The sequence below is a fragment of the Cyprinus carpio genome, chromosome A25, assembly GCF_018340385.1.
Source record: "Cyprinus carpio isolate SPL01 chromosome A25, ASM1834038v1, whole genome shotgun sequence".
NCBI lineage: Eukaryota > Metazoa > Chordata > Actinopteri > Cypriniformes > Cyprinidae > Cyprinus > Cyprinus carpio.
In genome coordinates, this window is record NC_056596.1 from 20,203,163 (window position 1) to 20,227,301 (window position 24,139).

General features: G+C 42.0%; 1 protein-coding gene across 2 annotated transcripts in view; it reads left to right on the forward strand.

Annotated features, from left to right (window-relative positions):
• LOC109106916 (calcium-independent phospholipase A2-gamma) overlaps window positions 1-24,139 on the forward strand; it is a 40,523-nt gene that overhangs the window by 13,367 nt on the left and 3,017 nt on the right. For both annotated transcript variants that reach the window (XM_019120192.2, XM_019120193.2), the window contains exons 6-9: window positions 3,244-3,338; window positions 3,763-3,934; window positions 4,011-4,068; window positions 5,100-5,294. In XM_019120192.2, the coding sequence (XP_018975737.1) occupies window positions 3,244-3,338; window positions 3,763-3,934; window positions 4,011-4,068; window positions 5,100-5,294 (520 nt within the window). The remainder of the gene's footprint in view (window positions 1-3,243; window positions 3,339-3,762; window positions 3,935-4,010; window positions 4,069-5,099; window positions 5,295-24,139) is intronic.

Sequence of the window (24,139 nt, forward strand, 5' to 3'; positions counted from 1 at the left end):
TGTTGTTAAAGTACCAGTGTGATTTGTGGATTTTAGAAGACAAGACAGAAACAGCTACAGATGATGGTCAGATAAAAAAGATGGTACTATTAAGCTGTTATAAAACCTACCACTAGTACTCTTAGCAACATAAAATCAGTCAAGTCTCGCTCCAGACAAAGAATTTGAGTCAGTTTATAACTAGGTATACTGTTTAACTCCAGGAAAATTGTCTCTCCATAAATCAACAAAATCATGATAATCAATAACGTTTTAAAATTTCTGCAGAACTTGTGTGAGGTTCATCATGATTTCTATCTAAATCAGGGTTTATAGTGCAGTTAAAATCACCTCCTTCTACCACCATATTATCCAGTGTGCACTGTGACAGAGCAGCAGACAATTATTTTTTTTTAAATATCTTACGGTCTTGTCCAGCATTTGGAGCATATACATTAAAAAAGGAAAACCCTATTTGTCCAACCATTACATCTGCTCTTAAAAGTCGGCCAGGAATTATCTCAAACATAACTGGTTGATTACAGACACATGGAGAAAAAAGTATACCAACACCAGCACTAAGATTATGAGATTACTAAGATTTATGGTCCTGTGACTCATTAAAATACTTCCCTTCCAATCACAGATCCACTGTGTCTGGTTCTGTAAGTCAGAATGAGTTTCTTGAAGCAAAATAATGTCTGCTTTTTTAAAATGTAAATAATTAAACAGAGCGAGTCTCTTTGTTGTGTCCCGACACTCATTAATGATAAAAGAGCCAATATTTATGAATATCATGGGGGTAAAAATGCTCGGGTATCCAAAAACCCAGAACAATAGATTGACAATCATGATCCCATACTGTACATATTTCCTAAAACAAGCTTTTAATCTTTTTTTAACAGTGCTCATGTGTTTTTTTAACCTGTAACGTTTAGGTTGATCAAGCTCCTCCAGTGTTGCTTTTTCATAACCAGTGCACATGAATCAACGAGAAGTATTTTTCAAGTTTAGGTCTTCGCTGATTGAAGATATCATCAAGAAAGTCATTTATTTGGTGAACTGTATAATAAGGATGCTTTGATTTAAAACAATTCTCTGCAGAACCTCCCTGAGATTCTGCTATATCAGAAGTGTCACTATCAGAATCCATAGACTGAACTTCACTTCCTTCTTTCAGCACACTAGTATCCCCCGTGCTGAGCTGAGTTCTGATGCCTGAGGATCTCTACTCCATCACGCACTGTATTTACACTTACAGCGGTATTCACGGACGTTTGTACTACATCGCCAAAGTGTTTGTTCAGTGTTCAGGATCATGAAAGTCTGACATCTTAACAACACATGTTTGAGTTCCAGATTTTTTAAACCTAAAGGGATAATTTTAATTGGCCCCACTAGTTTACCATAACAAACGCTCGAGTGAATCATTGGTGATGAATGGAGGTACATTTGAATGAATAACCTTCTTAGATGGATTCGACAACGGCAAAACTGGTAAAAAAGTATCTCTAATGGATAAACCAAATTCAACCAAATGCTGAACTAAACCAATCTCTCTCAAAAAGACGACAACCGCTTTATTCATCCTTGATGCGGACACAATATTACGAGCACCAACTTTGCCACTAATCGCAGTTAGACAGTCCTCGACTGTTTTGGATTCATCAGGGAAACATTTGCACCCATGCTTAGCGGTTACAGGAGCACAACCATCTGAATCTGTCCCCATTTTTTCACCACCCTTTGGATGATAAAATCGGCGACAATTAAATCTACACTAAACCAAGATATCCAGAAAAATATAAAGGAAAAAAGTAAGAACTCACTCAAACAGACCGCAACTCGCTCAGACGCTCACACACTCCTCAGACGCCCGCACAGGCGCAAAGCAAACGAGAGAGGGGGGGGGGGGGGGGGGGGAAACACAGTGGAGTCAGCTGTTTTAAGCGCGTGTGTTTTGTGTTGTGAAACACATACGAGCTTCATCACTGTGTCTGTCACACAAATCTGTTCCTCTTTCAGGCTTTGAACTGATGGTAAAACTAAGGACATTATTTACTGTCTTTACATTTATTTTGAAAGATGGAAAGGGGCGTTACATTTCCGACGAGTGCTTGCGATGTTCGGCCAATCACAATGCACTGGGTCAGTTGGCCAATCAGAGCATACTGCACTTGTCAGAAGGAGAGACTTTGTAGAAAACTATGCGTTTGAGAGAGACGGGGCATAGAGGACCTACAATAATGGACAGTATTTGAAAAATAATATGTTTTTTGAACATTAAAGCATGTCAACATAACTTGTTACACCAAATACACAAAATAATGATCTTTAAAAAAAAGCATCGTATGACCCCTTTAAGAGCCCTTACATGTGGAGATGGAAAACCCTAGTCAAAAGACTGGGATTCAGTGAAATAAATGCTAACCGTTCAACAAGTCACATCAGTGTATCCCGCACATTTATGATGCACCTTTGATGTACTGACAATGTTGACATTATGGTTTTCATATTCTAATATGTTGTAGATGGTTGTAAGATGCATATTTGATGGCTCTTTATGTGTGTTTTTGAATGAGCAGCTGAAGTTAGTGTTATATTTTATTGTCCTTTGCAGGAAATTTGTCTTGGACTCAAAGCTGCGGTAGTTCACAACAACCACACACTATAAGAGCAATGACATTATTAAAAAAGAGAGAGAGAGAAAAATAACATCACAATTACTAATAAAGTAGTAAAGCATAGACATTTCAAAATAAGAGTCCTGGTGTGTTTCAGGTTTGTTTATAACTAGAAGTTTATGCGTAACAACATTATGCGTAAAATCTTTGTTTTCCTGGCTATTATTGGTATTATTGGTATTATTAATAAGCTTTATCTGCTATTTAAATCCACGTAAACTGTATTTATCTCTGAATTGCCGTCACAGGAAAGAAAGACGAAGAACATTATTTAACATATGGAGTATATAGATTTTATTAGCATCAGCACAATACTATTTCTATTGCCTTTCTTTAAACATGTTATCGACGGACCTCTACCTCATGTGTATTGATATAGGAGAACATAAACTAGTTCATTGTGTAAATACAGAACAAAACACGTCTTTATTGTGTAAACTTGCAGTTGAATGTGCCGCAGCCTGTTTAATTAAGTAAATGAATTTGAGAGAGCTGGCTGATTTTGAGATCGTATGGGTTTACAAATGGCATGCAGTGTTTCTTCTTAAATGAGATGTTGAAGCTGAGTTTGGGGTTTCAGGGGTCTGCTGGCCCTTCAGACGCTGCGGCGCTTACAGGAGGTGTCAGGTAAACCTGTCCATCAGCTGTTCGACTACATCTGCGGCGTCAGCACAGGTGCGTGTGTGTAGTAAAAATATATAGCCTAAATTAGACATAACAGTACATAATAAAATAAAAACCTTGTAGTTATAATGCTGATCAAGGCATATCATATGAGGTTTAAAAGGCAAGTAATATTCAGTAATGTATATTAATATATATGGTGAAGTCTATGCAGTGCTATATTTTTACATTTGATTACTTTAATCAGTTTCTGTTTAGTAGGCTAAATTGTTAAAATAGTTTTTATGAAGGCACAGACAGAAGTTTTGCTTAGGGCCCCCAGAAGTCTAGGATCGGCACTGTGCATTAACATTAACACTGTTCTTTTCCTGTTTATTACTGATAATGATATATATTAATGGTGATTATTTGATTGTGATGAAGCAGATGTTGAACTGACTGAGAGATCATGTAGCTTTTACCTGTTTCTCCTCAGGTGCGATCCTGGGCTTCATGCTGGGCATCCTCCAGATCCCGCTGAAGGACTGTGAGGATCTCTACAGGACGCTGAGCTCAGACGTCTTCAAGCAGAACCTGATCGTGGGAACGGTGAAGATGAGCTGGAGTCACGCTTTCTACGACAGCCAGATCTGGGAGAAAGTGCTGAAGTGAGTGTCAGAAAGCTGCAGTGATGTCTGCAGTCTCCTGAAAGCTCCCTGTACTGAACCTCTGAACCTCCCACAGAGAGAAGATGGGCTCGGAGCTGCTGATCCAGACGGCTCGCCACCCCCACTGCCCCAAAGTACGGAGCCCGCCGGGCTCAAACGCTAGGAGAAACACTGAATTACTAATGAGAAACAAGTCGAAAATACAAGCATAGTTAAAGAAAAACCTGATTCAAATAAATCAATAATAAAAATGGAGAAACTGTGTTAAATCAATAATAAATAAACATCCTTAAAATGCATAAATTGAAATTTGGTTAAAATAAATAAACATCTGTCCTTTATTGCAGGGGTTTTCAAACTGGGGTCCGGGGAATAATAATAATGATTAAAGATCAAAATACATAGATAAACATTTTGATTAAAATAAATAATGAAAATTAATTAAAATAAATAAAAATATTAGATTAATATTAAATAAATATTCTAACAGTACAGTGTGAATGGAAAAAGAAGCATCATAATACGAGTTATTATAGTTATATAACTAAATATATAACCAGATAATTAATATATAACGAAAACTATAAAACATTTTAATAAATTAATGTTAACTAAAATAAATTTAAACTAAAATGAAAAAAAAAACTCTCTCTCTCTCTCTATATATATATATATATGAAAACAATGTAAAATAGGAATATAATATATATTATTAAAAAATGAATACAAATATATATTTTATAATTTTCATTTTATATTTTACTTATTTTATTTCAGCTAGTTGCCAAGGCAATATTTCTTATTTTCAACTTGATATACTAAAATAGCTAAAAACTAAAACTGAAATAAATAAATAAAAAGTACTTAAACTTTAAATTAAGTTGCAAATGGAATATATATATATATATATATATATATATATATATATATATATAATATATATATATACATTATATATATATATACTATAATCCTATATATATAAAATCCAATAGTGCCAGCGATACTAAAAGAACTGAATTTAATGCAATATAAACTAAATACTTTCCACACGTGTATAATAGGAATAGTTTTCTGGCTGTAAATGTAAATGTTGTGATGCTGGTGTCTGGGCTCTGTGGGGCAGTGCTGCTGTGATCAGTGCAGTGCTGTGTTTGTCCTGCAGGTGGCGGCGGTGAGCACAGTGGTGAACCACCATCCTCCGGTGAAGGCCTTCGTCTTCAGGAACTACAGCCTGCCGGTGGGGGTGCGGTCGCATTACCGCGGGTCCTGCAGGCACCGGCTGTGGGAGGCCATCCGAGCCTCGTCTGCGGCGCCGGGATACTTCCAGGAGTTCGCTCTGGGACACGACCTGCACCAGGTACAACTGCTCCTGATGACGCACAGAGCCACATCCCACCATGAATTATACAGCAGCAGACACACTAATGAAGCTTCACACGGCCAGTGAGAAAAACAGGGCTAATAATGCAATAATTAGATTCAAATGCATACATGCACAAATAAAGACTTTCATTAAAATCGAAATGTAAATAAAAGATACAAAATACAAGAAATAATAATGGTAACACTTTACAATAAGGTTCCGTTAGTTAATGTTAGTTCATGTGTTAACTAACATTAAAAAACTATAAACAATACATTTATTACAGTATTTATTAATCTTTGTTCATGTTCGTTAATGAAAATACAGTTCCCTTTCAACGGAACTTCGAACTGCGTCCTCTAGGGGTCGCTATGGGGAACACCTCGTCGTGACCCGTGTCTGAAGCATACAAATGAAAAAACACCAACGAGTTGGCCGGCGACAGCCTCTGACGTCACTACCGTGCGACTATAAAACAGGCAACGGGAAAACACGTCAGTCTCTTCTTCGTCTTCACTGACTGTTTTGTTTGAAGCGTGCATCTGAAAGAACCGGTAAGAGCGCTCTTTTCTCTGTCTATCATGGCGACTACTAGCGAGCGTTTAGACAATGTATGCATCCGTGTCGGCATTATTTGACACCCGATGACACACACCTCGATCTTTACGTGATTTGTTTTGGGTAAAGAGCACGCACGCGATGTCTTTGAGGAGGCAATCTGCGTGCATTGCGAGCATTTGTTTTTTTTTTCAAGGAAAAAAAAGCTCCGCTCTCGTTTCGTCTCTCATTCCGACAAAAAAAAAAAAGGCAGCCATCTGCTTCCCGCGGGTCAGGACCCGCCGCTGCTGAGGCACGGAGGAGAATGAGCTCGTGAGAATTTTCAGGTGGATCTGTCTGAATGGTTTAAAGAGGGACTTTCCCTTTCGCGCTCATAATGGCGTCGGACGAGAGAGAGCCTCGGGAGGATGATGTTATATCTTAACACTTTCTGATACTGAGGTTAGTGCTCTGCTGGGTTTTTACCCAGGAAAAGCAGGAGATATTTGAGGATGGTGAAGAAGCTGAGGCTGAGCCTTCTCAATTCTCCTGCCCTGCGTATTGTATAAGCTGTGGGAGTTTATGGATCGCGCCTCGATGAGCGTTATCTTTGCCGACCATAGCCCTCCAGCTCAGGTGAGCCTTCCATTCATTTTCTGCCTGATCTCCATACAGAGATCGAAAGGAAAATGAAAGAGGCCGTTTTTTCTTCTCGCATCCATCGTTTCACATAAGAGTTTTGCCAACATCGAGGCGATGGGCGCGAAAACGGCTATGAGAGGATGCCCCCCTGCAGAAAGAGCTTTTCATTCTGCGGGGGAGACATCGTCTCTTAATCTCCCTCCTTGCCATCTAAGCCCCTTCAAGCAATGCATCTTGCTTAAATGGCAGGGCATACGCAGCAGCAGGTCAGGCTGTGGTTTTTATTACAAAATAAATGCTTCAAGCATATCAGACTGATCTGCTAAGAGACCTGGGATAGAGGCGAAAGCCTTTTTCCTGATCAGGTAGCCGAGCTGCGCCGCACCACAGGCCTCTCTCCGGGTTACCAAGCAGGCCCGCCTCTGCCAAGCGCAGGACTATGGCGGCCATGGTGGTGGCGGGAGAGACATCTGTGGATGAACCTGGCAGACATCGGAAGAAAGAAAAGGCTTTCTTCTCGATGCTCAGGTTTCGCCTTCTGAACTTTTCAGTATTTCTGTTGAGACGGTGATCGAGAAGTTCGGGGGAGACGAAGGCGCACTCCGCTGCTTTCAGATCCCTTCGTTGCACGAAGGTCCAGGTCTGAGCCCGACCACAACATAGGGGTCCTGGCCTGTCTCGATCTGAGGATCAAAGACGGGCACAGAAGGCTAGTGTCGCGACTCACGCTCCTCCCCCACCTGCGGGCAGGGTTAAGAGGAATTTGTGGGTCACAAGGGGGTAAGCAGAACCTAAGGGATGTGATCCAGACGAGGCAGCGCTTCTCGTCTGAGTCAGAGTGATACTGAGGTATCTACTCGTTCCCTTAGGGATTTTTTTAACTTCTGCTTTTATCCCCCCTTCCTAATATCCCCTGTATAACCCCAGCTCTCCACCTGATCGAGGTTAGGTGGGAAACCTCTAACGCATAACAGTCTCCTATGCTGGACCTATAATGATAGTTTTTGGCTGGTTCTATGTTCATAGCAACCACCTTACTGATTGTCCGGACTAAAAGGAGGCGCCCCTTGAGCGGGGCTCCAGCGCAGGAGGGTGGGAGTATAAAAATAACCCTTTCTGTACATACTTATGTGTAAATTGCTGGTGGTTATGTATACTAATAAACTCTGTGAGTTCCTTTGCAGTGCTCCAGTTACAGTGTTTACTAAACACTCGTCAGCACCAGCCATCCGTGCTTCATGTTCCGGTATTAGGCGGCTGAGATCACAGGTTTCTGCGGGAGCCTCCTTGATCATCAGGCCTGGCACAGCACTCCAAGGGAATTTCATGGATGTCCGGCCAGGTCACCCTGAGGGGGTCTCCTGGCCGCTTAGGTGCTGTCGCATCCAGCGGGAAGTGAAGGTGGCAGTTACCGAAGTCTTCTTGTATATGCTGCCTCAGGTGATGCTCCCCTCGCTAGAGGTTTATAAAATTTGAGCTTGCCTCTCCCGTGCGATGCTTAGGAACCTTTAGGTACACACGCTAAGCTCTGTGTACTTTCTGAAAACCACATGGTGGTCAATGTGCACGTGAACACTTTGCGCACTTTCTAAAAAATCCACATATTGGTTAAGTGTGCACGAAAGACTCTGCGAACTTTCTGAAATCCTGTATGGTAAGGGTTACGCGCTCCGCCTCGTTCCCTTTCTTGAGATGATTAGACCTTGGTTCCTTGGGCTCCATTCAGCCAGCGTGTATTTGTTCATACACTTCAAGCATCGCTGCCCTCAATGTGAGGGGCTATCTGGGCGGTTCTCGTGGTAGTTTAGCAGCACTCCCCTTTTAGCAGCGCTCCTCCCAAGAAGGGTCGCCTATGAGCGTGCTACTCTGGATTCAGGAGTCCTCCTCTCATATGAGACTGAGTTCACTGTTTTTCCCAGAGCGCTCCAGCATTATTTCCACAGATCGAGTTGATGACTCTCAAACATACTATTTTGAGATGCACCCATTCAATCTATGAGCTGCTCTATCAGAGTGGCCACGAGAGCCCTTCCTTAGAACAGTATTTGAAAATCCATGATATGGTAAGTGTGCCACGTGAAGTCTTTGCACACTTTCTGAAATCCACACTGTGGTAAGTTCGCACGCTAGTACTCTGCGTTCTCTTTCTAAAATCCTATATGGTGAGGGCTTCGCGCAGATTGCTTCGTGCCCTTTCTTGAGTTGGTAAAAGCCTGTTCATCTTGGGCGCCACTCCACCCATGTATCCTCGGATACCTATCTAAACAGGGTGTTGCTACTGGAGATCTGTTGAGGACAGCTCCTTCAGCAAGCTTTTTGCGGAAGCAAGCTGTAGTCCCCTGTGTGACAGGCAAGACTTAGTATAAAATGCTAGGTTCCTAGCCGTATCCCTTTAAAGGAATCTTTCGTGATTCCAAGCCTTTAGCTCTACCACCGGGCCGAGGCCCTAACAATTAAGTTGGGTATGTATTTTAGGCCTTTGGCCGTAAGGGGTATTGTCACAGACAGCCGCCTAAACGTCCCGGGGGCAACTCCCATTGAAATGGTAGAGTTGGTACTTTAGTGTTCGCCATGATTCTGGCCTGCACTCTCCCCCCTCAGCATGGCGGCGGGGTATACTGTTCCCCATAGCGACCCCTAGAGGACGCAGTTCGAAGTTCCCTTTAAAAGGGAACGTCTCAGGTTACGAATGTAACCATGGTTCCCTGAGTAGGGAACGAGACACACTGCGTCCTCTAGCTCCCTGCCATGCTTCGGACGCAAGCTTCAGACGAAGAAGTGAAATGACGTGTTTTCCCGGTGCCGTTTTTTATAGTCGCACGGTAGTGACGTCAGAGGCTGTCGCCGGCCAACTCGTTGGTGTTTTTTCATTTGTATGCTTCAGACACGGGTCACGACCGAGGTGTTCCCCATAGCGACCCCTAGAGGACGCAGTGTCTCGTTCCCTACTCAGGGAACCATGGGTACATTCGTAACCTGAGACGTTTTAGTTCATGTTCATTCACAGTGCATTAACTAATGTTAACAAGCACACATATATATATGTCTTATTATATGTATGTATATATACACATTTTTATTTAAAATTTGGAAGAAATTAAATCTGTTTAAAGAATAAAACAAAAATTACATTATACTCAAACACAACTAAATCGTACTGTTACAGTTTTATTAATATTTTGGATGAGTTTTTATTCATTTTCTGCTTTCATGTTAATTTTAGTTAAAGTTTTAATATTTTTTTAATTTTATTTATATATATATATATATATATATATATATATATATATAGATATATATATATATTATAGATATATATATATATATATATATATAAAATTCATACTCGTTATTCATACTCTAGTGATTTGTTTGTGAATCAGACACTGATCATGCTGTGTTTTGTTCATTCAGTCAGTGCAGTCAGTGTTATGTGAAGACGTGTTATGGTGTTATTTCATGTTCCCGTCTCAGGCAGCTGCAGTGAGATATGAATAGTTTCCAGAGGCGCTGCAGCTTCAGCAGTATCTGAGGAACTAATTACAGGATGAAAGAGATTATTTGATGATCTCCGTCGGCTCATTAACACACTGGTGTAATGGTCACGGTACAGAGGAGAATGCTGCTGTGTGACGGCAGGTTTCTGTCAGTCCAGCGGGAACAGACAGCTGTTTGTTCTCAGACTGACACAGAGATGCTTCAGAGGAAGCTTCAGTCACTGGACATGAGTTCATGACGTGAGTTCAGTGGTGGGCGCTGTGAAGATCACAATGCACTTATTTCTACTGGAGATTCCCAGAAAGTATGTGACATCTGTCTCAGAGAGGAATGTCGTCTCATTTCAGTCATTTCATTCACATCTGAGACACGTCACACAACAGAAGAATGCGATTGTTACGAAATTATACAGATTTCCATATTAACTGACTTGCAGAAGAAGCACAATTGAGCAGACACAACTTTTTCTAAAATTTTAGACATAAAGGGAAGATTTGAAATGGGTCTGTAATTTGCCAGTTCACTAGGATCTAGTTGAGCGGTTTCTTAATAAGAGGCTTAATAACCGCCAGCTTGAATGGTTTTGGGACGTGACCTAAAGATAACGACGAGTTAATAATATTGAGAAGCAGTTATTCTGCTACAGGTAACAACTCTTTCAGTAATTTAGTGGGTACAGGATCTAATAAACATGTTGTTGGTTTAGATGCAGTGATAAGTTTATTTAGCTCTTCCTGTCCTATAGTTGTAAAGCACTGCAGTTTATCTTTGGGGGTGCGATGGATAAAACTAAAGTATTAGACGCTGTAGAATCTACATTTGTTATTGTATTTCTGATGTTATCTATTTTATCAGTGAAGAAATTCATTCAAAAGTCATTACTATTTAACCTAGAGGGAATATTTAGATCGGGTGGCGTCTGGTTATTTGTTAATCTAGCCACTGTGCTAAATAAAAACCTTGGATTGTTTTGGTTGTTTTCTATGAGTTTGTGGATATGCTCGGCCCTGGCAGTTTTTAGAGCCTGTCTATAGCTGGACATACTGTTTTTCCACATAATTCTAAAAACTTCCAAGTTAGTTTTCTCAATTTGCGCTCAAGACTACGAGTTTCTTTCTTGAGAGAGTGGGTATTACTGTTGTACCATGGCACAGTACGTGAGAACTGAAACTTTTTCAATTTCATGGGGGCAACAGCTTCTAATTAGTGTTGTTTTTGGTGGCCTGTTTTAATTTTAGTTTTAGTCTAGTCTTTGTGTGAAGCTGTAATATTAGTTTTTATTAGTTTTAGTCACGTTCACACTCTTTTTAGTCTAGTCAAGTTTCAGAGCATTTTAGTCTTATTTTAGTCAGAATTATCCATGACTATTTTCGTCTAGTTTTAGTCAATGAAAATGGTATTTTAGTCTCTTTTTAGTAATCAATACTATTTAACCCAGTCAATCTAGTACAAGTACCTAAAAGTATAGACGAAACCAAAATTTTATTTTAGCCAAACCCATTTCAAACAAGGTTATCAAGGCTCTGATTTGAATTTACAACATTTATTTTACCAACCAAACATGTAAGAAGTACACACACATACATTTAAATAACATATATAAAAACAATAAATAAAATAAAAAAAATCAGCTTATTTTTCTCCCAAAGATGAACCCCGGCTGGCCGGTCATTGGTCCCTTTCTCTGTGTCAAGGCTGATTTATACTCGACGCGTCCGCAAGTTCACTTGGGTGAGTGCGGAAAATATGACGTCATCGCGGTGTTGCCGGAAGTTCACTTTGAGTGCGCGCGAACTCATTTCACGTGGCAGCATGCATGGCTTTTTTGTAACTTTTCACACAGCTTCACATCCGAACATGCACGAGTTCAGGGCGATTCTAGCGGAACACGCACGAGTTCAGGGCGATTCTAGCTGAACACACACGAGTTCAGGGCGATTCTAGCAGAACACACATGAGTTCAGGCCGATTCTAGCCGAACACGCACGAGATCAGGTTGATTCTAGAAGAACATGCACGAGTTCAGGGCGATTCTAGCCGAACACGCACGAGTTCAGGGCGATTCTAGCACAACACGCACGAGTTCAGGGTGATTCTACCGCAACACGCACGAGTTCAGGGCGATTCTAGCCGAACACGCACGAGATCAGGTTGATTCTAGCCGAAAACAAGCACGAGTTCAGGGCGATTCTAGCAGAACACGCACGAGTTCAGGGGCGATTCTAGCACAACACGCACGAGTTCAGGGCGATTCTAGCCGACCACACACGAGGTTCAGGGCGATTCTAGCCGACCACGCACGAGTTCAGGGCGATTCTAGCAGAACACGCACGAGTTCAGGGCGATTCTAGCAGAACACGCACGAATTCGGGCGATTCTAGCACAACACGCACGAGATCAGGTTGATTCTAGCCGAACACGCACGAGTTCAGGGCGATTCTAGCGGAACACGCACGAGTTCAGGGCGATTCTAGCAGAACACGCACGAGATCAGGTTGATTCTAGCTGAAACACGCACGAGTTCAGGGCGATTCTAGCAGAACACGCATGAGTGCAGGGCGTTTCTAGCAGAACACGCACGAGTTCAGGGCGATTCTAGCACAACACGCACGAGTTCAGGGCGATTCTAGCACAACACGCACGAGTTCAGGGCGATTCTAGCAGAACACGCATGAGTTCAGGGTGATTCTAGCCGAACGCGCACGAGTTCAGGGCGTTTCTAGCCGAACGCGCACGAGTTCAGGGAGATTCTAGCCGAACACGCACGAGTTCAGGGAGATTCTAGCTGAAACACGCACGAGTTCAGGGCGATTCTAGCACAACACGCACGAGTTCAGGGCGATTCTAGCCGACCCGACACACGCACGAGTTCAGGGCGATTCTAAGCCGACAACACGCACGAGTTCAGGGCGATTCTAGCACAACACGCACGAGTTCAGGGCGATTCTAGCAGAACACGCACGAGTTCAGGGCGATTCTAGCAGAACACGCACGAGTTCAGGGCGATTCTAGCACAACACGCACGAGATCAGGTTGATTCTAGCCGAACACGCACGAGTTCAGGGGATTCTAGCAGAACACGCACGAAACACGCACGAGTTCAGGGCGATTCTAGCGGAACACGCACGAGAGCACGAGTTCAGGGCATTTCTAGCTGCGAGTTCAGGGCGATTCTAGCACAACACGCACGAGATCAGGTTGATTCTAGCTGAAACACGCACGAGTTCAGGGCGATTCTAGCACAACACGCACGAGATCAGGTTGATTCTAGCCGAACACGCACGAGTTCAGGGCGATTCTAGCACAACACGCACGAGTTCAGGGCGATTCTAGCAGAACACAGGGCACGAGTTCGGGCGATTCTAGCAGAACACGCACGAGTTTCAGGGCGATTCTAGCTGAACACCGCACGAGATCAGGTTGATTCTAGCGCAACACGCACGAGTTCAGGGCGATTCTAGCCGAACACGCACAAGTTCAGGGTGATTCTAGCCGAACACGCACGAGTTCAGGGCGATTCTAGCGCAACACGCACGAGTTCAGGGCGTTTCTAGCTGAACACGCACGAGTTCAGGTTGATTCTAGCCGACACACGCACAAGTTCAGGGCGATTCTAGCAGAACACGCACGAGTTCAGGGCGATTCTAGCCGAACACGCACGAGTTCAAGGGCGATTCTAGCCGAACACGCACACGCACGAGATTCTAGGAACGCGCACGAGTTCAGGGCGATTCTAGCCGAACGCGCACGAGTTCAGGGCGTTTCTAGCAGAACGCGCACGAGTTCAGTTCTATTATAGCACGCAAAAGGTAAGGGATTGGTTTTAGCTGAAACACGCACGAGTTCAGGGCGATTCTAGCACAACACGCACGAGTTCAGGGCGATTCTAGCCGAACACGCACGAGTTCAGGGCGATTCTAGCACAACACGCACGAGTTTCATGGGCGAGGGCGAATCTAGCAGGGCGAATTCTACGACGAGTTTTCACGCACGAGTTCAGGGCGATTCTAGCAGAACACGCACGAGTTCAGGGCGATTCTAGCTGAACAACACTTCACGAGAATCATCAGGGTTGATTCTAAGCACAGCCGAACATTTCAGGGCGATTCGTAGCACAGCACGAGTTCAGGCCGATTCTAGCCGAACACGCACGAGTTCAGGCCGATTCTAGCCGAACACGCACGAGTTCAGGCCGATTCTAGCGGAACACGCACGAGTTCAGGGCGATTCTAGCTGAACACAGCACGAGTTCAGGGCGGGCGATTCAGCACGTAGCTAGCCGAACACGCACGAGTTCAGGGCGATTCTAGCAGAACACACATGAGTTCAGGCCGATTCTAGCCGAACACGCACGAGATCAGGTTGATTCTAGCTGAAACACGCATGAGTTCAGGGCGATTCTAGCACAACACGCACGAGTTCAGGGCGATTCTAGCCGAACACGCACGAGTTCAGGGCGATTCTAGCCGAACACCCACGAGTTCAGGGCGATTCTAGCCGAACGCGCACGAGTTCAGGGCGATTCTAGCCGAACGCGCACGAGTTCAGGGCGTTTCTAGCCGAACACGCACGAGTTCAGGGCGTTTCTAGCCGAACGCGCACGAGTTCAGGGCGATTCTAGCCGAACGCACACGAGTTCAGGGCGTTTCTAGCCGAACGCGCACGAGTTCAGGGCGATTCTAGCCGAACGCGCACGAGTTCAGGGCGATTCTAGCCGAACGCGCACGAGTTCAGGGCGTTTCTAGCCGAACACGCACGAGTTCAGGGCGTTTCTAGCCGAACACGCACGATTTCAGGGAGATTCTAGCACAACACGCACGAGTTCAGGGAGATTCTAGCACAACACGCACGAGTTCAGGGCGATTCTAGCACAACACGCACGAGTTCAGGGCGATTCTAGCAGAACACGCACGAGTTCAGGGTGATTCTAGCGCAACACGCACGAGTTCAGGGCGATTCTAGCAGAACACGCACGAGTTCAGGGCGATTCTAGCCGAACACGCACGAGTTCAGGCCGATTCTAGCCGAACACGCACGAGTTCAGGCCGATTCTAGCCGAACGCGCACGAGTTCAGGCCGATTCTAGCGCAACGCGCACGAGTTCAGGCCGATTCTAGCCGAACACGCACGAGTTCAGGGCGATTCTAGAAGAACACGCACGAGTTCAGGGCGATTCTAGCAGAACACGCACGAGTTCAGGGAGATTCTAGCACAACACGCACGAGTTCAGGGCGATTCTAGCCGAACACGCACGAGTTCAGGGCGATTCTAGCCGAACACGCACGAGTTCAGGGCGATTCTAGCCGAACACGCACGAGTTCAGGGCGATTCTAGCCGAACACGCACGAGTTCAGGGCGATTCTAGACGAACACGCACGAGTTCAGGGAGATTCTAGCAGAACACGCACGAGTTCAGGGCGATTCTAGCCGAACACGCACGAGTTCAGGGCGATTCTAGCCGAACACGCACGAGTTCAGGGCGATTCTAGCACAACACGCATGAGTTCAGGGCGATTCTAGCCGAACACCCACGAGTTCAGGGCGATTCTAGCACAACACGCACGAGTTCAGGGCGATTCTAGCCGAACACGCACGAGTTCAAGGCGATTCTAGCACAACACGCCGAGTTCAGGGCGATTCTAGCCGAACCCACACGAGTTCAGGGCGATTCTAGCACAACACGCACGAGTTCAGGGCGATTCTAGCAGAACACGCATGAGTTCAGGGTGATTCTAGCGCAACACGCACGAGTTTCAGGGCGATTCTAGTCTTTCGTTGAGGTTGTTTCTCAGCGCGAAAGGGTTGAGTTCGGTTCTATTATAGCAGAAACGTCTGTGTCGGCATTTGTGTAAAACAGAAGCGATTTAATGTGAAGTTCAAACTCCATCAGTTGCTTTTTCAAGGAAAATGTTTTGTTATTTTGGATTTTTTTTTTGTTGCATAGTTTGTCCAAGGCTTCTTATTTGAAGTACTTTTTATTTTTATTATATAAAATAGAATTAGAATTCATTTAGATATTAATTATACACTATTTGCTTAAAGTTGTCTTGTGTTTGATGTGAAATACAGCCAATAGTTTAAGATTGTTTTAAGTTTGTACATAAAGAAATGATTAATTCATCAACTCATTCATCACAAGACTTGTACTGGCAAATGACTTCTTCTCACCGGTGATTCCCGACGGTTTTAGAGGACAATTACTCCTCGTCGCTCCCCTGTCGTTTCAAAGAATAGTACAATGGCGAACGTGACAAGTATAAAAGCCTCGTCTGTTTGGGAAGGTGCGCTCGCAGTTAGCGGAGCCAGACGAAAGTATAAATCCCGCTTAACTTTGTTTGTTGTAGTCTTCTAAATAATGCCGTGAGTGGGGCTTGAGGAAGTGACGTTGCCTGCGTCTGTGCAGTGCAACCTGATGCAGTGCAACCTGATGCAGCCCCTGAACTGAGACACAGGACGTCACACAGGCGTTGTGCTGTGCCCCGTCTCGATCAGGATCCTGAAGTCCCTCTTCAGTGTCTCCGTCTGCGCTGCATGGTGTCATTAACCCCGGCACGAAACGACCTGCTCCGGGACTCTCGTCGGCCTTCAGGATCGCGGGTATCTGCGCAGAAACATCGACAACACGAGCACCAGGGAAACAGTGAGTGTGCACTTTACCTTCGGCTAACGTAGCACGGATGTGCTGGAAGTGCTCCTGTAGCTCAAGTGGTAGAGCATTGCGTTAACAAGCGCAAGGTTGGGGGTTTGATTCCCTGGGAACACATGATAGGTAACAATTGATAGCCTGAATGCACTGTAAGTCGCTTTGGATAAAAGCGTCTGCTAAATGCATAAATTTAAATTTAATTTAATTTAAATTTAAGATGGCGCCGGAGTGAAGGACATTTGGAAATATTGCATCCTGTGTGCACCGGGCCTGTGCAGAGAAACACACGGGGTAGAGGTGGTGGGACTGTTAGCAGCGTGCTGTAAACTTACCCCGGACTTGTGAGCGTCAGCCCGGGAGGTTTCCAGCGCGGCTCTCCGCTCTCTCAGCTGGGCCTGACTCTGCTCCAAGACCCAAAACTGCTTCTCCACGTGTCGTCACCTGCACTCAAAGTTAGACACACATCCGCCATTAAAGCAAGTAACAGTGAGTAAAGCAATGGTAATGTGTGTGAATAGAGTATTAGCGATGCATGAGGGATAAGTGGCAATCACGCAGGCGATGCTAACGGGCTATAAGCTACTAGCAGACTTGGGAAATCAAAATACAACTGGTGATAACAAGGCGCTCTGATTGTTTTTGTTGTAGAATACGATAGAGGATATATTCACACGTTTTTGGAAAAAAAATTGTTGTTTTTATAATATATTTTTTGATTTTAAAATATATGTTATAGAGTTTTCTTTTTGTGGATCTAAATCTAAAAACACAGAGGAGAAAAAAAGGGGGTGATGTATCCAACAATAATTAATAAACAATAATAAAAATATACTTTATTATTATTATTAATAAATATGTTTTTTATTTTACAGTGCAATAGTATTACAATGGTAATATACTGTATTTCTTAATTGATTTTGTTTTGTATTTTTAAATGAAATAAAATATTAGTTTGATTAATGATGACAATAATAATAATCTTGTTGAGATATTAATATAAAGCAGCGAGTCAATTGAGTCAGTTCTTGTGTGTAGAAGTCAAGACCATTAAAATATTTGATACACAAACTACAAACTACTCTGCTGAACTACAGAATTAAACGTTAGTCATGTTAGAAGCTACAAACCCATTTATTTTCTAATTGGATCTGTTATTTTGAAGTGTGTAAGTGATTCATGAGAGTTGTTTGTTGTCATTCGACTGAGCTGTGAGAATGACCATCTTTATGAGATGCAATTTAAGAAGTAATTGACAGTTAACCGCAGCTCATGACAAGCAGCATCGGTCTTCTGCTACCCACAATCCCACAGTGCTGCGTTATTCACTGCTGATATTACAGCCGTAGCCTGAGGACAGGTTCTCTCTCACACACATTCCTCATCAGCACAACTTGAACCTCCTTTAAGGCCTGTGACTCCAGAGGTCAGAGGTCACAGAGCAGAAGCCATCAGAGTAATTAGATAATGAGGCGTAATGACCTTGTGCCCCTACCGATCCAGTGAGAGTCACACTGTCTTCACTACATGAAGACACCTAGCCTTATCGCCAAATGACTACAGCCCCATTGACTCCCTCTGCCAATGTATTGATGAAATTAATAGTTGGATGTGCCAGAACTTTCTTCAGTTAAACAAGGAAAAAACTGAAGTTATTGCATTTGGAAACAAAGATGAAGTTTTCAAGGTGAATGCATACCTTGACTCAAGGGGACAAACAACTAAAAATCAAGTCAGAATCTTGTGTGATTCTGGAGACAGACCTTAGTTTTCAGTAGTCATGTCAAAGCAGTAACTAAATCAGCATACTATCATCTAAAAAACATTGCAAGAATTAGATGTTTTGTTTCCAGTCAAGACTTAGAGAAACTTGTTCATGCCTTTATCACCAGCAGGGTGGACTATTGTAATGGTCTCCTCACCGGCCTTCCCAAAAAGACCATTAGACAGCTGCAGCTCATCCAGAACGCTGCTGCCAGGATTCTGACTAGAACCAGAAAATCTGAGCATATCACACCAGTCCTCAGGTCCTTACACTGGCTTCCAGTTACATTTAGGATTGATTTTAAAGCACTTTTACTCGTTTATAAATCACTCAATGACCTAGGACCAAAATATATTGCAGATATGTTCACTGAATATAAACCTAACAGACCACTCAGATCATTAGGATCGAGTCAGTTAGAAATACCAAGGGTTCACACAAAACAAGGGGAGTCCGCCTTTAGTTACTATGCCGCCCGCAGTTGGAATTAGCTTCCAGAAGAGATCAGATGGTGCTAAAACATTAGTCACATTTAAATCTAGACTCAAAACTCATCTGTTTAGCTGTGCATTTGGTGAATGAGCAATGTGCGATGTCCGAATTGATTGCACTGTATTTTACATATTCACTATATTCTATGTAAAATCATTTTCTATTTTTAACTGTTTTAAATTCATTTTAAATACGTCAATTTTTAAATCATTTCCAATGTTTTAAAATTGCCTGTTTTATGTTTTTTAAAATTGCTTGTTTTATTTTTTTGTTATTATTTTTCTTCATGATTATTTTACCTTCTTTTATGTAAAGCACTTTGAATTACCATTGTGTACGAAATGTGCTATATAAATAAACTTGCCTTGCCTTGCCTTACATGGGCAGCTTCTTACTAAGGGAGTATTCTGAGCGTCATGCATGCATTTTCTGAGGAAATATTTAATATAGATGTCAATTCAGATTAAAGTACTTTATTGACAGGATTGTGTTTGCATGCGGTATTACCAACATTATTACACAAAACATGACGTGACATGTAAGCATTTATCAGACGCCAACAAAAGAGGAACAGCATTTCATCAAAGATCAAATAATTTTCCTAATATACAATGGCAGGTTTAGTACAAAAATAAGTACTAAATAAATATAGCAATAACAACTAATACAAAAAACGCTTTAAAATTGTGCAGTTCTGTCTGTTTTATGTAAATGTTTTTTTTTTTGTTTGTTTTTTTGTTTTTTATGTGTTCATTATTTGCTGGTACGGCAATCTCAGTGAAAGAAATAGAAGTAAAGTGAGTAACAGACTCAACATGCAGCATGATAGTGAGGACTGACTTATATTGCACAAAATTATGAAATTCAGATGACTAGGAAGGATTAATCAAATAACTGGAAGAATCAGTTTACTCCTGTAGTGATTATTTAATGTGTGTTGGGTTTTGTGCATGTACTGCTGTCTACCAAACAAACTGCTTCAAGGACCATAAAGTCAGCAGACAGCAGTGTTGTTAATATGACAGTCTAATATGCATGAAAATGCAGCACACACATTGAATAAAACAGCTCAATTTGATTAGAAACAGCAGACATACACAAATGGATCAAATTAAAAGTGCCAGCGGTGTGCAAATGCAAGGGAAATCTCAATACACAATAACAAACCTTAAAATCAATAGAAATAAAATACAGAAAATATGTATGTGATTACATGCTTGTTTCTGCATTCTGTCTGTGGTGGTTTTGTAATATACTTGCAACTGGGCTCCATTTTGCCTCAGAAATATTCAATAAAACAGGTCATTTTTGAATTACAGTCAAACCAAAAATTATTCAGACACCAAATATAACTTTTGATATTTTTTACTAGTGGCTGCAGGACACTATAGTTCATTTATGTAAGTGAGGATATCAAAATAAAGTAAACTGTGACATAGTATACCCAAAAATTCTTCATACAGTGGACTACCAGTAAAACTGATAAAGATTTGGGACTAAAAATGATTCAGACACTTTGACCTGACCAAGTGTTGTCTGACATTGTCAAGATGAATTTGTTCCAACACAGTTTAACTCTGAGTTTATTACCATTTTCTAAAGTATAGCCAATAAACTGTGATAATGTGTGAAATGTTGAAGGTGTCTGAATAAACTGACTGTATATTTTTAATTAACACTTCTCTCATGGTGATTTTGGATCTGTGAAGCTTCTAAGTGATCTGTGTAGTTAAAGCACACTGTGCCATCAGCTGCCAATTGATTGCTTAATGTCTGCTAGGGATGTAACGATTAACCGCGAGCCGGTTGAAAATCGATTAAAATATGTGACGATTCAAATCAGTTGAGATGCTAAACAAATCGTGGTTCAGTTAGGGGCAGGAGTTTATATGAATGTGTGTCTGAGGGGAACTTACTGTCTTTAGAAAAGTTTAGATGCTATTTTTTTATTTTCATCTTGTCTCTGTATGAAGCATATTAAAGTTCATAAGTGCAGTGCTGCTTTGTTTACAGCGGTAACCAAGGAAATGCTTTAAGCTCCACCTGCTGCGGTGTTCATAAGTGCTTTGTTTACAGCGGTAACCAAGGAAACGCTTTAAGCTCCACCTGCTGCAGTGTCTATAAGTGCTTTGTTTACAGCGGTAACCAAGGAAACGCTTTAAGCTCCACCTGCTGCAGTGTTTATAAGTGCTTTGTTTACAGCGGTAACCAAGGAAACTCTTTAAGCTCCACCTGCTGCAGTGTCCATAAGTGCTTTGTTTACAGCGGTAACCAAGGAAATGCTTTAAGCTCCACTTGCTGCAGTGTTCATAAGTGCTTTGTTTACAGCGGTAACCAAGGAAACGCTTTAAGCTCCACCTGCTGCAGTGTTCATAACTAAAGTGCTTTGTTTACAGCGGTAACCAAGGAAACGCTTTAAGCTCCACCTGCTGCAGTGTTTATAAGTGCTTTGTTTACAGCGGTAACCAAGGAAACGCTTTAAGCTCCACCCGCTGCAGTGTTCATAAGTGCTTCGTTTACAGCGGTAACCAAGGAAACGCTTTAAGCTCCACCTGCTGGCAGAGAGTGAATCTGTGTCTCGTTCAGCTCGTCTGCTGTTTCATGCAGATATTTCTGATGCATAGTTTCACAAAACTGAATTCAAAACATTTGAAATTATACAATTTAATTTAGTATAAAAACTGCTTGTGTTGCATGTGTGCAGCATCTTTGTTTGGATCATGATTAAAATGCAGTGGTTGTCTCTAATTTTAAATGGAAAGAGCACAGACAAACCTTATTTTGTTTATATGAAGAAATTTATTTTATTTTTGTTACTTATTAAGTTGATTTGGGGGTTGTTTTAAAATTTCAGTTTAGTTTTTTTATTTACATTTAGATTATATTTAAATTTTGTTATTTAGCAGACACTTTTGTCCAAAGCGACTTACAAATGAGGACAAAAGAAGCAATCAAAACCAACAAAAGAGCAACAATATCATACTGAACTGTTAGTCACTTTGAGTTTCTCTTAAACTCTTCCTGCTTTCAAACAGTCCAGGATTGTGCTGTAGACCAGGATTCAAGCCTTTTCTTACTGATTGGTTAATTCTGCTTATTAATTGTTACTGCTGGTTGGTGTTGCTTACTGATTGAAAGTGACGTGACATACAGCCAAGTAGGGTGGTATTGAGGGTGGAGAGAGCCTGTACATACACTGCCCCACCTAATCCCAGCCGGCCCGAGACTCGAACTCACAACCTTTGGATTAGAGTCCGACTCTCTAACCATTAGGCCACGACTTCTCCACATTGTTACTGCTGGTTAATATTGATGGGCATTTTCCAAAAAATTTGCATTTGAATATTTAGGCTCATAAAAAACTAATATTAATTTATTTAAATGAGGTTTAATGAGAAATACGTTATTTTTAATGATCAAGTTTTTGTCACGATTTCTGAACAAGCTTATGATTAGCCGTTATACAACAATGTTCTACAACAAGATTACGTTATATCACAAGGTTTTATTTTGGTTGAAAATATGTGTAAACAAAAAAACAAACAAAAAAAATTATAAAAAAGCATGATCAAGCAGAGCAAGCTGAAAAATCTATCAGACTGTGCCAATTACAGTACAGAACGTAGGCTACATATACTCGAGTCCGCCTGTATTTATTGTGTTTACATTGTTTCACGTATCAATTCTGAGAGAAACAATAATATCCACATGCTTGGGTGAAGGTTTGTTCATCAGTCTGATAACAATAAGAACACGCTGACAAAGATAACGTGTGCTAACAGTTTCTTAGCGCTTTGTGTTATACCACTCTCCCTCGAGGAACCTTTATACATGTCTCAAGATCTTTTAGCTATCAGATGCGCTCTCTTCTCGGCTCAATCGAATATTCGAATGTTTGACTATTCGTGCACACCCCTACTGATTACACATCTCTGGTGAATAAAAGAGCGATCTGTCCTCTGTCAGAGGAGTACAGAGAGACCGAGACCGTCAGAACAAGAGCTCACACAGCAGAAGAATCATCTACAATCAAATATCATCATTTTGATTCATCTGGACATTCATTCTGATATATAGATCGTCAGTGCTGAAGTCAAACGCTGCTCTGCTGTTCTTATATTCTGCCTTTGAGAATGAACCACTGTATCTCAGGACCTCTTTGACCTTTGACCCTGCCGCGCTTGGCTCGGCTGCTTGATGTTGCCTTTTAAGAGAGAGTGACATTAGCAGGTCACGTGACCTTTGACCTGCCGAACACTGACGGCTTCACTAGATGATCGCTGTGAACCTCAGAAGAGCCTGATCACACCGTCGAAGTCTGAATCTTGAGTAGTTGGTGTCAGTACCAGTAGTCTATTCTGTCAAAGTTCTGTGAAATTCAGTAAATGAAATAAGTAAATGATCAGTGAATTAGATCAGTATTATCTGCCATATGTATTGATGATGATGATGATATCATTAATTGTTGTTTTAGTGATTGTAAACTGACATCGAAGCTGTGTCTCATTTAGAAGGCTGTGTCCTCCGGAGGTCGAATCCTCTGTAGGATGCGTATACGAAGTGTCCTCAACCTAGAATTAAACGAGATGGCCTTTGTAGGACTGGCGGAGAAGGAAACAGGAAGTATCGCGTTGCTATGCCAACATGTTTAGAGCATCGTTGTGCTCTCACACTATACTTAAATGAAGGAAATTATTTTACATTTGAAAAGTAATTTAAAAAAATGCTTTTGCTTGTTTTATTTTGTTCAACTTTTGAGGAGCTACAGCGTATGTACAAAAGACATCAGTTAGAGAAAAATGAGGAGGATATTTAGGAAAAAGTTCATCCGTTTTTATCTTAAGGTAACGTTACGTTAAGTTGAAAGCACCACATCTGCGCTCGTGTTTACATCTGCCGACACCGGCATTTTTCAAATTAACGACAGTTGTTTACTGCGACACAAAGAATTGTGGGTTATCTGTAGCAGCGAAGGATACACCTCATGCATTCTGTGAAAGAAGGGCGCAGTCGAAGGTCACATTCGGAGTGTCCTGCTTGTTTTTTTTAAATGAGACCGCCTCGATGACGTATGCAGCCTTCGAATGCAACCTCCGGAGGGCGCAGCCTTCTACATGAGACACAGCTCGAGTGTCACTTGCAAAAATCAAGCAACCAAAAAACCAAAACAGGCTTGGAGAGTTTTTGTTTGGAAACCAAAAATTCAGTTGACCCAAAATTCAGTATATGTGGGCAAAAATGCTCTGGTTTGAGTTTGTCTTG